This window comes from Pantherophis guttatus, chromosome 7 (genome assembly GCF_059756535.1).
Source record: "Pantherophis guttatus breed Tessera chromosome 7, ASM5975653v1, whole genome shotgun sequence".
In the NCBI taxonomy this organism is placed as follows: domain Eukaryota; kingdom Metazoa; phylum Chordata; class Lepidosauria; order Squamata; family Colubridae; genus Pantherophis; species Pantherophis guttatus.
The window spans coordinates 2,006,782-2,021,921 of record NC_142069.1 but is presented as its reverse complement, the minus strand read 5'-3'; the positions used below and the strand labels follow the sequence as shown (position 1 = coordinate 2,021,921).

Genomic DNA, 15,140 nt, shown 5'->3' with positions numbered 1-15,140 from the left:
ACCCATCTACGCATCAACCCATCTACGCATCAACCCATCTACCCATCTACCCATCTACGCATCAACCCATCTACCCATCTACCCATCTACCCATCAACCCATCAACCCATCAACCCATCTACCCATCAACCCATCTACCCATCAACCCATCTACCCATCAATCCATCTACGCATCAACCCATCTACCCATCAACCCATCTACGCATCAACCCATCAACCCATCTACCCATCTACCCATCTACCCATCAACCCATCTACCCATCTACCCATCTACCCATCTACCCATCAACCCATCTACCCATCAACCCATCTACCCATCAACCCATCAACCCATCAACCCATCTACCCATCAACCCATCTACCCATCAACCCATCAACCCATCAACCCATCTACCCATCAACCCATCTACCCATCAACCCATCAACCCATCAACCCATCAACCCATCTACCCATCAACCCATCTACCCATCAACCCATCTACCCATCAACCCATCTACCCATCAACCCATCTACGCATCAACCCATCAACCCATCTACCCATCTACCCATCTACCCATCAACCCATCTACCCATCTACCCATCAACCCATCTACCCATCAACCCATCAACCCATCAACCCATCAACCCATCTACCCATCTACCCATCTACCCATCAACCCATCTACCCATCTACCCATCAACCCATCTACCCATCAACCCATCAACCCATCAACCCATCTACCCATCAACCCATCAACCCATCAACCCATCAACCCATCTACCCATCAACCCATCAACCCATCAACCCATCAACCCATCTACCCATCAACCCATCAACCCATCTACCCATCAACCCATCTACCCATCTACCCATCAACCCATCTACCCATCTACCCATCAACCCATCTACCCATCAACCCATCTACGCATCAACCCATCAACCCATCTACCCATCTACCCATCAACCCATCTACCCATCTACCCATCAACCCATCTACCCATCAACCCATCAACCCATCAACCCATCTACCCATCAACCCATCAACCCATCAACCCATCTACCCATCAACCCATCTACCCATCAACCCATCTACGCATCAACCCATCAACCCATCAACCCATCTACCCATCAACCCATCAACCCATCAACCCATCAACCCATCAACCCATCAACCCATCAACCCATCTACCCATCAACCCATCAACCCATCTACCCATCAACCCATCTACCCATCAACCCATCAACCCATCAACCCATCTACCCATCAATCAGATTCAATCAATCACAATACAGTTAGAAGGGACTCCAAGGTCCACAAATCTTGAGTCTTGATTGACTGGTATTTTGAAACACTTTTTACAAGCAGTCCTCGGCTTGCGAGGCTTCGCTTAGTGACCGTCGGGAGTTACAAAAGAACTGGAAAAAACTAATTTAGGACCATTTTTCACATTTATGACCATTGCAGCCACGGTTCACTTGATTTACATTCGGGTTGCTTGATCGCTAAAGAGAAAATTGGAAGACTCGATACAGGTAGTCCTCAACTTACGACCGCAATGGAGACCCCCAGATTTCTGTGGCTAAGTGAGACCGTGCAGCGAATTTTGCTCTGTTTTGTGACTTCTCACCCCGGTTCTTAAATGAATCCACTGCAGTGGTTAAGTTAAGGGACACGGTGGTTAAGAGAACCCCGGATTTCCCGTTGACTTTGCTCGTCAGAAGGACGCAAAGGGGGATCACGTGACCCCCCCCCAGGATGCTGCGACCGTCATAAACCTGAGTCGGTCACCAATCTTGCAAATGTTGATCACGTGACCGCAGGGGATGCTGCAACGGTCATAAGTGTGAAAAACTGGTCATCGATGTGAGAAACGGCCCTAAGTCACTTTTTCCGGGGCCGTTGTAATTTTGAATGGTCACTAAATGGAACTGTTCTAAGTCGAGGAGCAGCTGTAAGCGGCTAGGATCTCAAATCGCCCATTGGTGGGTGCCATTTTGACTTTTTTGACCTCCGTGGGCTCCCTGGCCACCCAGACGCTGCTGGGAAAGCCGCAGGGCCGGATGGGCCTTGTTTCTCGGAGGGTTTTGTGGCCACTGATCCGTCTTTTTCCTCCCCGCCCCCCCCGGCAGGTTTACTGGAAGACGAGCGCCTAGCGAGCGCCCACCAAGCGGAGATCTTCACCAAGCAGATCCAGCGTTTGCAAGGTCGGTCCTGATACCTTCTGGTAATTTTATTTTTATTTATTTATGTCGTCGTCACAGCACGCAGCAGCACGGATGCGTCAAAACTCACAAGGACAGCGTGTAAAATGGGTTTCCGCGTGTAAAAATATCGGGGTGGGTGAGTGGGTGGGAAACCGTTTTAAAAACAGGCAGCACCAGCGAGGAACAAAATCAGGAAGGAATTATGAAAGCGATTATGAATTAGATTATTAAATTAAAGGACAGGCCGTCCTACGACACCCCCCCTCCCCCCCAGTGGAGCCCAAAATATGAGTGAGAAATTTGTGAGTTTGCCCCCCCCTTAAAAAACTTTCCTTGTGCATCAAATAACAGATTAAGAGAGTTCGAAGGGACCATGTGAGGTCATCTAGTCCAACCCACCGCCCAAACAGGAGACCTTACAATACCAAACAGACCCTGCTACACCAAAAAAAAACAAAAAAACCCATCGCTGCAGTTGTTAAATTATTAACAGGGTTGTTAAGTGAATCCAGGTTCCCCATTGAGGCTGCTTGTCAGAAGGTCGCAAAAGGGAATCACGTAACCCCGGGACACTTGCGACCGTCATAAATGTGAATCAGTTATCAAGCATCTGAATCAGTGGTGAAATGTAAAATTTGTTACTACCGGTTCTGTGGGCGTGGCTTGGTGGGGGGGGTGGTTAATAGGACTGAGTGGGCGTGGCCAACTTTTTTTTTTCCCTTTTAAAAACATTTTTTCTATAATCTCAACCGAAGAGGTTGTAGAAAAAATGCTTTTAAAAGCCTCTGACGATCCCAGCTGAGCTGCGCAATCATCAGAGGCTTTTTAAAAAACTTTTAAAAGCATTTTTTCTACAACCTCTTCGGCTGAAGAGGTTGTTAAAAGAATGCTTTTAAAGCCTCTGACGATCCCAGCTGACTTGCCTGATCGTCAGAGGCTTTTTTTTCCTTTTAAAAACATTTTTTCTATAATCTCTTCAACCGAAGAGGTTGTAGAAAAAATGCTTTTAAAAGCCTCTGACGATCCCAGCTGAGCCACGCGATCATCAGAGGCTTTTTTTAAAAAACTTTTAAAACCATTTTTTCTACAACCTCTTCGGCTGAAAGAAAGAAAGAAAGTCCCTCTTCTGGCTCTGCAGCGGAACCAGTGGCTAACCTGGAGGGCATCAGTGGGGGGCCCAGCTGGGTGGGGCAACGCTCAACAATCGATGCAGTTGCATAACCGAGATCAAAACACAAATCCAGGACAGATTGCTGGGTGAATGCAAGTACCGGCTGATGCTTTCGGATGGGGGCAGGAGGGGGGGGGGCTGTTGTTTGCAGGGGGGCTTTGACCGCCTGGGGTCTGAGCTGCATCACTTCCAGGCCTTCAGCATCAGTATTCAGTGCAGCCTGTAAACCAGTGGTCGGTCTGTCTGTCTGTCTGTCTGTCTGTCTTTCTTTCTTTCTTTCTGTCTTTCTTTCTTTCTTTCTTTCTTTCTTTCTTTCTTTCTCTCTCTCTCTCTCTCTCTCCCTTCCTTCCTTCCTTCCTTCCTCTCTCTCTCCCTCCTTGCCTCCTTCCTTCCTTCCTTGTTCCTTCCTTCCTTCCTTCTTTGTCTTCCTTCTGTCTTCCTTCCTCCCTCCTTCCTTCCTCCCTCCCTCCATGTTTCCTTCCTTCCTCTCTCTCTCCCTCCTTGCCTCCTTCCTTCCTTCCTTGTTCCTTCCTTCCTTCCTTCTTTGTCTTCCTTCTGTCTTCCTTCCTCCCTCCTTCCTTCCTCCCTCCCTCCATGTTTCCTTCCTTGTTTCCTTCCTTCCTTGTTCCTTCCTTCCTCCCTCACTCATTTCTTTCCTTGTTTCCTTCCTTCCTTTCTTGTTCCTTCCTCCCTCCCTCCCTTCTTTCTTTCTTTCTTTCTTTTTTTCTTTCTTTCTTTCTTTCTTTCTTTCTTTCTTTCTTTCTTTCTTTCTTTCTTTCTTTCTTTCTTTCTTTCTTTCTTGCTTTCTTTCTTTCTTTCTTTCCTTTTTCACCTCTGGAGGGCACCCCTTTGGGGAAGAAGCCTTCTGTAGGCTGCCCTCCTTCAGAGGGGAGGGGTCTCCAGAGCCAATCAGCCTGAGATTCCGCGACACTGTGTCTTTAAGGGGCCAAGGCCCCCTCCCCAGGCCAGGCACAGAGGCTGGGCCAGGGGGTCCCCTAGAGCCCCTGGACCCCCCACCCCCATGGAGCCGAAACCCTCCACATCTGGGAACGGTGAGTCCCCTCTCAGGAGAGGAGGGGGAGTGCGTTGCCACAGCAACCAACCCCCTCGGTGGCCTCCAGGATGGCCCAACTGCCAGGGACCCCCTCCCCACCTGGTTCCATCCCCGCCAAGTCTCTGGGATGCCCACAGGTTCCTACGTAGAGTTGCACCCAGGGCCAGACCGTGTGGGTTCACCCACTGGGCACCCGGCATGGCCTCCTTCACACCCCCTCCCACTAATAGAGACCCTCCTGCCTCCCATATCCGCCAGTTTCGGTTGCCAACTGATGCTCAAAACCCTTGCTCCTCTGCTTGGGTGTCTCTAAAACCCAATCTGGGTTTGTTTTTACTCAAATCATGGTTTGTTTTAAAACAAAACTTGATTTAGGAAACCGGGGGACGACGACGGGGTGACCCCATCCTGATCTCTTTGTCCTAACCCACGGGGATCCGAATGAATTCAGTGTCTTTTTTAATTATGTACGTCGAATTGAAGGGTTTTTATTTAAACCGATGCTTTCATTCAATTTAAATTTTAATTTTTTCCAGTTATGGGTTTTTCAGTTCCTGTTTTAACTCGCACGGGTGCCGCCCCGTTCTGTGGGGCAGTGAATTTATGCCCTCTCACCCCTGGCAAGAATTTCCTGGATGTTAGGGGAAAAAAAAATGCATTTAGCCTCGAATTTGAGAGAGAGGCAGGTACATACAGGTAGCCTTGGATTCACAGCTGCAAGAGAGCCCAACTTTTCGGTTGCTAAGTGAAACCGTTACGTGAATTTTGCTCCGTTTTGTGACCGCTCTTGCCACAGTTGTTAAGCGAGGCCTGTTAGTAACATGGTTAAGTGAATCTAGCTTTCCCTGTGGACTTCGCTAGTTGGCAATGTGAGCTTAACAATCATTGTAACCTAGTTTGGCATCACGTTGAGTTTCTTCATTCGTTTTTCTCGCCGTTGACTGTGTTGTTTCTCTGTGTCACATAATATATGTGGGTATTTTTACATAATTTTGGATTTATTTATTTTGTCATGCTTACGTAGAATATTTTGGAGGTAGCGAAACTTTGAGAGCTGCAGGCCACGGATTTTCATTTTAATGTATGCCGATTCGTGTACATTCAAATTGACAATAAAGTTAGTCTAAGTTCAAGAAACTGACTGGTTCATTTCCAGACAGAAAGGGGAATTCTGGGAGTTGAAGTCCACCCATCTTAAAATTGCCAAGGTTGCGTTAATGCTGAATTCTACCATGTACCTATCCTAAACAGGTTCCCTTTATTTATTATTTATTTATTAGTCGCATTTCTATGCCGCCCAACTCCCTAGGGACTCTTTAGAGACCCCCAAGGCTGTCTCCTATTGGTGTGTCCACCTCAAACCAGCTCTACCAAGTCAGCATTGGAGTGTGGGAAGCCCCGCCCCCCAGAAGAATGAAATATTTTGGGAAATATTAAAAAAAAGGGAAGAATATTATATTTCTCTAAAGGAGGAATAAACAAGTTTTTAGAGGCAGAAAGCAGTCTTTCTTAATAGCCCACCACAGATGCCAGCACTTAAGGAAATAAAGAGCTTATTGAAAGAGGAAGCCAACTATCTAGCTGGCTCTATTCATAAGCAAAGCACATACTGCCGACAGAAGCCCATTCAAGACAGGATATTTTGCTACAAAGGGAACGTATATTTAATACTACATGTTTTGACAGCAGTGAGAATTGTATTTGCACAACACTGGAAAAATGAGGAAACTCCTACAGATGAAAATAGGATTAAAAAAAACATGAGAATGTGCGGAAATGGATAAGTTAACATTAAAGATTAAGGTCAAAGAAGACACAGAATATTTTTTAACTTGGGATTTGTTTTATCAATGGTTAGATTACGAAGGTAGAAATTAGAAGGTGGAAGAATATTATTATACACAAGTAAAGAATACTATTACTACTATTATTATGTATAATAATACTAAATAATACTAAATACTTATAATATGTTAAAAATGACAGAATATTTCGAAACTCCTTGCAGCAAAGTTTGTCAGCTAATGAAAACAAGAATGGTAGGATTACAACAAGCAGCCCACTCACCCACGATCCAACACATATATATAAATGTTATTTGTACATTTTTCTTTAACTTACATAAGTGCTTAATTATACAGTGTATTATCTGAGTCAATTTACTTATACATGATATTAGTAATAGTAACAATGTTTACTTATAAATAATAATATTCTTCCCACTTCTGATTTCCACCTTTGTGGTCTAACCATTTGTAAAACAAATCCCATGTTAAAAAAATATTCTGTATCTTCTTTATCTTTTATCTTTAATGTTAGCCCAAAGGTCTGCAACCTTAAACACTCAAAGAGCCATTTGGACCCGTTTCCCACAGAAAAGAAAACACCGGGAGCCACAAAACTCTTCCCGTGCCTGACTGTTTCTTGATCGGCCACAAAACTAATTCTTATGATAGATGTCATAAGAAATATGAAGTATCATTGTCATTTCTCATTTACAATGTCTAGGCAACTCTAACACTATGTAATGCTCCCACATTATGTATTGCTCTGATCTCACAGTAAACAGATAGTGAATTTCATGAAATTGGACCATGATGTAATATATTTATGTAAAAGAGTATTCAGTACTACAAAAACCTTTTTCTTTTTAAATTCATGCTAAGTTTCTAATGCTAATAATATGCTATAAAGTAACTATAATTGCAAAATAAGTGTTCAGGAAGGACAATAACAATTTCCTTAACACCATCTAAACTATCAGCTCAATTCTGCTATGTCTTGGCTCTCCAAATCTTGATGGGCTATAAATCCAAATAAGCCAACATGGATAATAAGCCAACATGGATAATAAGCCAACATGGATAATAACGATAGAGGCTGGAAGATCTGGTTCAGCATCTGTATTGTCACTGCTTCCACACTCCACCCTAAGTTATTTTTGGGAAATACAGTGGCAATTTTCCCCAAATAGATTTGTCATGATGTTTTAATTAAATTTTAAGAGGCAACTGTGCAAATATATCTCTGCATAGAAATATAATTATTATTATTATTTATTAAATTTATATACCGCCCTACTCCCGAAGGACTCAGGGTGGTGAACAGCCAAAAGATAAAATACACATAGTACAAATGTTAAAAACCATTTAAAATACATTAAATACTTTGGCCCAAAACAAATTTAAAACACCCCAATTTATAAGACAAATTTAAAATTTACAATTTAAAAAGGGAAAGTTAGGTCAGGCCAGCCTGGTGAAATAAAAAGGTCTTGAGGGCGCTGCGGAAGGTATGTAGATCCGGGATCCTCCGTATCTCCGGGGGGAGCTCGTTCCAGATCGTTGGTGCCCCCACAGAGAAGGCTCTCCCCCTGGGGGCCGCCAGTCGACATTGTTTGGCCGACGGCACCCGGAGGAGCCCCTCTCTATGGGAGCGTACTGGTCGGTGGGAGGCTATTGGTGGTAGCAGGTGGTCCCGTAGATAACCAGGTCCTAAGCCATGGAGCGCTTTAAAGGTGGTAACCAGAACCTTGAAGCGCACCCGGAAGACCACCGGGAGCCAGTGCAGCTCGCGCAGGAGAGGTGTTACATGGGAGCTCCACGTTGCTCCCATAATCACCCGCGCGGCCGCACTCTGCGCCAGTTGGAGCCTCCGAGTGCTCTTCAAGGGGAGCCCCATGTAGAGAGCGTTGCAGTAGTCCAGGCGGGAGGTGACGAGGGCATGAGTGACTGTGCATAAGGAGTCCCGATCTAGAAAGGGACGCAACTGGCGGATCAGGCGAACCTGATAGAAAGTCCTCCTGGCCACAGCCGTCAAATGTTCTTCTAAAGACAGCCGTGAATCCAGGAGGACACCCAAGTTGCGAACCCTTTCCGTGGGGGTCAACGACTCGCCCCCAATAGTCAGAGATGGCGTCAACTGACTATACCGGGACGTCGGAAACCACAGCCACTTGGTCTTGGATGGGTTGAGCCTGAGTCTGTTTCTCCCCATCCAGATCCGCACGGCCTCCAGGCACGGGGACATCACTTCAAGGGCATCATTGGGGTGGTCCGGGGTAGAGATGTACAGCTGAGTGTCATACATCAATTCTTCTTCCTTCCTTCCCTTTCTTCAGCCCAGATGCACATGCGAAAGGACGAATTGGATTCCCTGCAGGAGACGAAGGATGTGGAGCTGGGGCAGGTGGCCCAGGATCTGCAGGACGCCAACGAGGAGATCCATAACCTGCGCCTAGAAGCCGAAGAAGCGGCCGCCCTGCACGAGAACGAGATCGCCAGTTTGCAAGAAGAGCTTTGCCGGATGAAAGCCGAGCTGGAAAGAGTCCAACGGGTCCACAATGAGTACGAAATGGAGCTCACCGCCCTGCGGGCTGAAATCCAGATGATACAGGACTCGGCTCCCGAAAACAACGTTGACGCTAGCGAAACCCCCCTTCAGGAGCAACAGCTGTCCAGCCTGAGCCAGGAAGTAGCTCGGCTCCAAGGTATCACTTCGTTTTTAAAAAAAATTGGAGTAACTGCCGCTTGGCTCCCTAATTGTATTTATTTTATTTTTTTTTAATATGCAGTAGTGGCCAAAATTGTGGAAACCTTTTGGGAAAAGTGTATTTTCTGAAACTGGCTAATAACACCACATTTTTTTTTGGAGTAGCACCATACAATTATATATCCATGGAAAGATAATTGAATCAAGAATGTAATGCAATCACTTTTATGAAGGATTTGCTATTAGAATAGCAGTTAACAGTATAAAGGAGAAAAGTGAAACACGTAGAAAAAACAAGATATACAAAAATAATTCCCCTGTCAGTTAATACTTTTCTGGGTAACCTTTAGCATGAATGACGGCCTTACAACGTCTTCCCATGGAGTGAACCAAGTCTTTTACATCTGCAGCTGTTCTAATGTGAAACCAAGATGGAATGATGGCTTCCATTAACTGGGTTTTATTGCTGGGTCGCTTCTGACTAACACGTTTCTTTAGATTTTCCATTGGGTGAAGATCTGGGCTATTCCCAGGCCGTTCCAGCAGTGGAATAGGATTATCTTATTTATCAATTAACTTATTTATTTATAGCTCACTTTTGTTATTTTTTATAAATGATTCAAGGTACTGTATAAATACCTTATATTTCTTTCTCCTCCTATTTTTCCCAACAACAACCCTGTGAGGTGGATTGGGCTGAGTAACAGGGACTGGCCCAAGATCACCCAGTCAGCTTTCATAACTAAGGCAGGACTAGAACTCCGTGTCCCCTGGTGTTTGGTTCAAAGTCACTCAACCAGCTTTCATGGCTATGGTCGGACTAGAACTCCCAGTCTCCTGGTGATGGGCCTAAAATCACCCAGCTTGAACTCACAGTCTCCTAGTGATTGTTCCAAAGTCATCTGGCCAGTTTTTTTTTTTATTGAAAAGTTTTATAAGAAATACAAACATTTTCTCCCTCCCCCGCCCTTCCCCCCCTCAGCCCTTCCCTCCCCCCTTGCCCTCTCACCCCCCCCTCAGCCTTCCCCCCACCCGCCTCCCTTGACTTCCCAGAACAAGCACAGGGTATAGCATCCACAAACATAAAACTAAAATATGCTAACAAATTGTTGACTTCAAATTCTTTCTAGGTCTTTAACTCCTTATAACTCAAAACCCTATAAACATAAGCTAAAAGTTAAAAATGTTTCAATCATAAGCTATATGAACCTTCTTAGTCTGATACTTGTTTTGAATATAGTCAATCCATCTTCTCCATTCCGTTATGTATCTTTCGTGTGAATGGTCTTTAAGATATGCTGAAAATTTTTGCCATCTCTGCCAAATGCACGACTTTTAGTGTCCAGTTTTTCATACATTAGGTAGGACTAGAACTCCCCGTCTCCTGGTTTCCAGCCTGGAACCGTCCCCAAACTGGCTTAAACATTTTAATTATTTAATTTAATTTAATTTAATTTAATTTAATTTAATTTAATTTAATTTAATTTAATTTAATTTAATTATTTAATTTAATTAATTCAATTTATATGCTGCCCCTCTCCGAAGACTCAGGGCGGCTCACAATACAATTTAAAAAATCATTATAAAAAACATGAAATCTCTTAACCAGGAATCGACCGTATTTCTACAAAACGGTAGATGCGTTTCGCTATATAGAACTCCTGGATGAATGTTGGGATGTTCAGAATCTGGGTTTATTTGGCTTTGCAGGAGAGAGAGTTTATATAGAATCCAAGGGCTCGAAGGGGCCAGCCAGGAGCCGTGGGGGGTTGGACTAGAAGACCTCTAAGGACCCTTCTAACTCTTGTCCTTCTGGAGGACTTTAGCTTCCTTTCATCCCTGCTCCTGTGCTTTGTAGGTGAGCTGGACATTGCGAAAGGCCAATACACGGATCTGAAAGAAGAGTTCCTGACTTTGCAGGCTAGCAACAAGCTTATGGTCCACCAGCTGGAGAAGCTCGAAGCCATGAAATACAAGTAGGTGTTGATGTTTCTGCTACTGGTGCAGCTGTTCCACCTGGAGATGGATGAGAACGAGGTGCCCTGAGATGGGTGGTGAAAGATGGGGTGTGGGTAGATCTTTCTAGTCTAGAGCCATGTGGTTTCCTTCAACGTTCTCCAACTTGGTGGCCTTCAGAAGGAACCACCCATCTCCAGGTTCCTTGGGAATCAGATGGGTTGTCTCAAAGTGACGTCGACTGGAGTCCAAGGCGTTCATCTCCAGTTCCATTCCAGAGGGCAATGTACATGTTACACCTCTTCCCATTTAATCTGCAATTTTAAGAAGCAAATTACGTGGAAAAACTGGTGATGGTAACCACCTTGAGATTCAAGCAGATGGAAAGGGAGAGTCAAATCCTCTCATTTCCCCGTTGGAAAAATCTTGACCTCGGAAGAGACTAGATGACCTCTGAAACCCCTTCCAATGTCTGGATTCTGAGCCCTGATGCCTCTGGTCCCGCTCAGGTCCAGGGTGATGGGCTTGCAATGCTTCAAGATGGAGTCCTGGTTGATCATCCTGGTCTCTTCTTCATATTCTAGAGCAGGAGTCTCCAAACTTAGTCAACTTGGGAATTCTGGGATTTGAAGTCCACAAGTTTTGTGACCAAGTTTGGAAAGCCCTGAATTAGACCATGCTGGCTGAGGGATTCTGGAAGTTGAAGTCGAGAAGTCTTAAAGTGGCCACGTCCACTTAAAGTGGCTACAACAGTCTCCTGCTGTAAACCATGGCGAGTAGGGCTCCAGTAGTGTGACTTGATGGGTGAAATAGCGTCTTCACCCTCCAAGTTGCTTGAGTAACAGGTAACCAAGGTGGAGATGTTCCCTTTTGGTCTCCTGGGTTATTTTCTAACACTGGTCTACCACTTTTGGAAGACTTGATGGAAGTTATGTCCATACAGTCCATCTTAATGTGCTTGGGGATTGGAGGAGAGGTACGGCTGAAGCTGTAGGACTCTCACACTGTGCATCAAGAGAGTTCCTTCTTTGTAGGATCCGAACTGAGGTGATTACCGGGACAGAGGTTTAGTCTTCCAAGCTGTGAGACTCATGCTGGAGCCCATCTTCAGAGAACGTCTCTCACCAGAATCCCAAAGGTCCATTTTTCAAGAGGCAACTGGCCTTCTGTTTTTCTTTGAAGACGTTTCGCTTCTCATCCACGAAGCTTCTTCGGCTCTGACAGGATGGTGGGGAAAGGAAGGATTGATACTCCTTGCAGACAGCTGGTCATTTGCATCCTTTTAGAGAGTCATTGAGGCCACTTGGAGGTTGGAGGGAGGGCACAAATAAACCTCCAAGTCAGGGGTTTGGACCGGTTTGGACCGGTTCGGGCGAATCAATAGGGATTATGGGCATCAGTTCGCTGAACCGGTAGTAATTACCCTTCCTTGGCTCCACCCACGCCCGGCCAGTCGCCGCTCACCTCTTCCGACCACTCGATATTCCACAGAATTCAACGTTAAATGCACCAGAGAGAATGCTAACTTTTCTCCCTCCCTTCAGAACGGAGCTGCTGCAGCCTGTCTCTTTAAGGTAGTCCCCAGGAAGGAGGGGGTGGGGGGAAGCAGCTGGAATGGAAAGGCAGGAAAACGGGGAAGGGGATTTTCCTGCCTGTCACCCCTTCCTCAATCTCAGCACAGACGGAGGGAAGGATGGTAGGCAGGAATATTCCCCTCCTCATTTCCCTGCCATTCGCGACAAGGAGGGGCTGGGAAGGGAGGGGCCGGTGAGGAGCCCCTCGATGTGAGTGATGTCAAGTTGGCCACGCCCGCCCAGTCACATGACCTCCCCCCAACAAGCCACGCCCAAAGAACCGGTAGGGGAAATTGTTTAATTTCACCCCTGCTCCAAGTGGCCTCAGCGACTCTCTAAAAAGGATGCAAATGACCAGCTGTCTGCAAGGAGTATCAATCCTTCCGCTCCCCACTATCCACAGTCAGAGCTGAAGAAGCTCCTTGGATGAGAAGTGAAACGTCTTCAGAGAAAAACCAAGAAAGTCCAGTTGCGTCTTTAAAAAAGCACCTTTGGGACAACTGTGACCTGGACGACGGAGAATCTCCGTAGACACTTTCACCGGAATGGTGAGAGAGACGTTCTCTGAAGATGAGCTCCAGCACGAGTCCCAAAGTGACCGACCCAAATTGAATCCTGCAACATGACCCTGGGACATTGGCTTTCATTCATGAGGTCCATCTTTCTTCATCCTGACCCATTTCCTGCTCCACCAATCCCTTGGACCATTTTTGGGGCACCGGGAAGAGAGATTTACTGGGCTGATGTAATGAGGGCCTGATATTTTATATAGCACCGATCGAGCATTATATGAGCAGTGGCCTCTGTAGATGCCAGGCGACCATTCTCTCTACACCAGCCCAAGCTAAAATGGCAAGGACCAGAGTGGTTAGGGCAGGCATTGAGGGCCGCATCAGGGTTGTGTTTGACCTTTGGGGGCTGGGGTGGGCGTGGCTGAGGTGGATGTGGCCAGCATGACATCATTCCAGTGGTGGGTTGCTCCCGGTTTGGCCCGGTTCGGCCGAGCCGGTAGCGGTGACGCTATTACGTCACCGAACCGGTTCTCTTCCTTCGGGAGCTGGGCCCTCCCGCCCGCCCCCGCGTTATTCTGACCTTATATTTCTTTTTTCTTTTGCCCAGCTGAGAGGTGCGGCAGAACGGATTGCCGCACCTCAGCTGGGCAGATTCGCAAGACGCTTGCGCAAAGCGTGCGACCAAAGAGGCAATCATACGCAAAGTCCGCGCACAAATAGAACTGGTAGTAAAGCCGGTTAGAACTCACCCCTGCGTCACTCGTGTCGGGGGGTGGGGACCCTGTGGTGGCCCGAGCGCTCTGCCAGCGAAAACGGGCTCCTGGGCTCCGTTTTTGGCTGGGACGGCCTCCTGCAACCCTCTGCCAGCGAAAATGCAGCTTGGGTGCACCGGGTGCATTCCTCGTGAGCTCCGTTTTCGCTGGCAGAGGAACCATCGGCTGGTCCTTCTCTGTTTCCAGGGCAGCCCCGTGGGCCAGATCTAAGCCACCCGCAGGCCGGATTTGGCCCGCGGGGCCTTCAACACCCCTGGGTTAGAGCATGCCACAAACTAAGAATGGTTTGTGGATGAATGTCAGCACTTCTGCAGGTATCAAAATCCACCCTCGAGGGAATGGCATAGGTACAGGTACTCCTCGACTTGCAACAGTTCATTTAGTGACGGTCCGAAGTTTCAGTGGCGCTGAAAAAAGCGACGGGCGACTTCTTTTTCGCACTTACGATCGTTGCAACATGTGATCAACATTTGGACGCTTGACTTTTATTTACGACAGTTGCGAGTGTCCCTGGGGTCACGCGATCCCCTTTTCTGACCTTCAGACAAGGGAAGGGGGAAGCCGGATTCGCTTCCCAAGAATGTGACTTACTTCACCATGACTGTGGTTCTCTCAATCACCGGGGCCAGGAAGGGTGTAAAATGGGGCAAAGCTCACGTAACCATTGTCTCGCTTAACAATGGAAATTTGGGGCTCTATTGGGGCTGTAAGGGGAGGACTACCTGTATGTCATTCACGTGGCGGGGCATGGGTTGTGTTGCGGCCTGTCGGCCACCGGCCCCTCCAGCAGCCGACTCAGAGGAGGAGGAGGAGGAGGAGGCGTGGGAATCGGGGTCAGCCTGAGAGCTCTCAGGGCAACCTGACAGCTCCGAGGGGGAAGAGGGAGTGGAGCTGTCAGAGAGAGAGAGAGAGACAGAGGCGGAGCCTGGGCCGTCTGTCAGCCCTCCAATGGAGAGTCAACAGCTCTCAGATCTGGAGGTGGCTGATGAGAAGGAGGAGGAACAGCTGGGTCCAGTGCCTGACGCTTGGATGCACAGAAGGCAGAGGAGAGGAGAGCAGTGGAAATCTATGAGCCGGTCCTCGGGACGGAAGAGCCACCACTGCTAGAGAAGCCCCACCCTAGCTCTGGAGATAAAAGGCAGGGGCCGGAGATGAATAGGTGTGGCAGCCAGCCAGCCAGACTTGTCAGCCTGCGATGAGAGAGAAACTTTTTGCCGGGGCTGCCGGCGCTCCTAATAAAGGCATCTTTTCGAGTTCACTTCTGAGGGTTTGTCGTGTTTGGGGAGCTGGGTCAGAATAGGTTGGGAGAAGAAGGACAACATTCCTTCTGCTCCAGAAGTCCTAAAGGTTGAAGGCAAGTAGCTTTCCGGGGGATTCTGGGAGTTGAAGTCCACAAGTCATAAAGTTGCCCATGGTTGGAGAG

General features: G+C 47.1%; 1 protein-coding gene across 8 annotated transcripts in view; it reads left to right on the top strand.

Moving 5' to 3' along the window:
• CCDC136 (coiled-coil domain containing 136) overlaps positions 1-15,140 on the top strand; it is a 51,060-nt gene that overhangs the window by 13,034 nt on the left and 22,886 nt on the right. For all 8 annotated transcript variants that reach the window (XM_087874375.1, XM_087874378.1, XM_087874380.1 and 5 more), the window contains exons 3-5: positions 2,112-2,186; positions 8,532-8,900; positions 10,761-10,878. In XM_087874375.1, the coding sequence (XP_087730501.1) occupies positions 2,112-2,186; positions 8,532-8,900; positions 10,761-10,878 (562 nt within the window). The remainder of the gene's footprint in view (positions 1-2,111; positions 2,187-8,531; positions 8,901-10,760; positions 10,879-15,140) is intronic.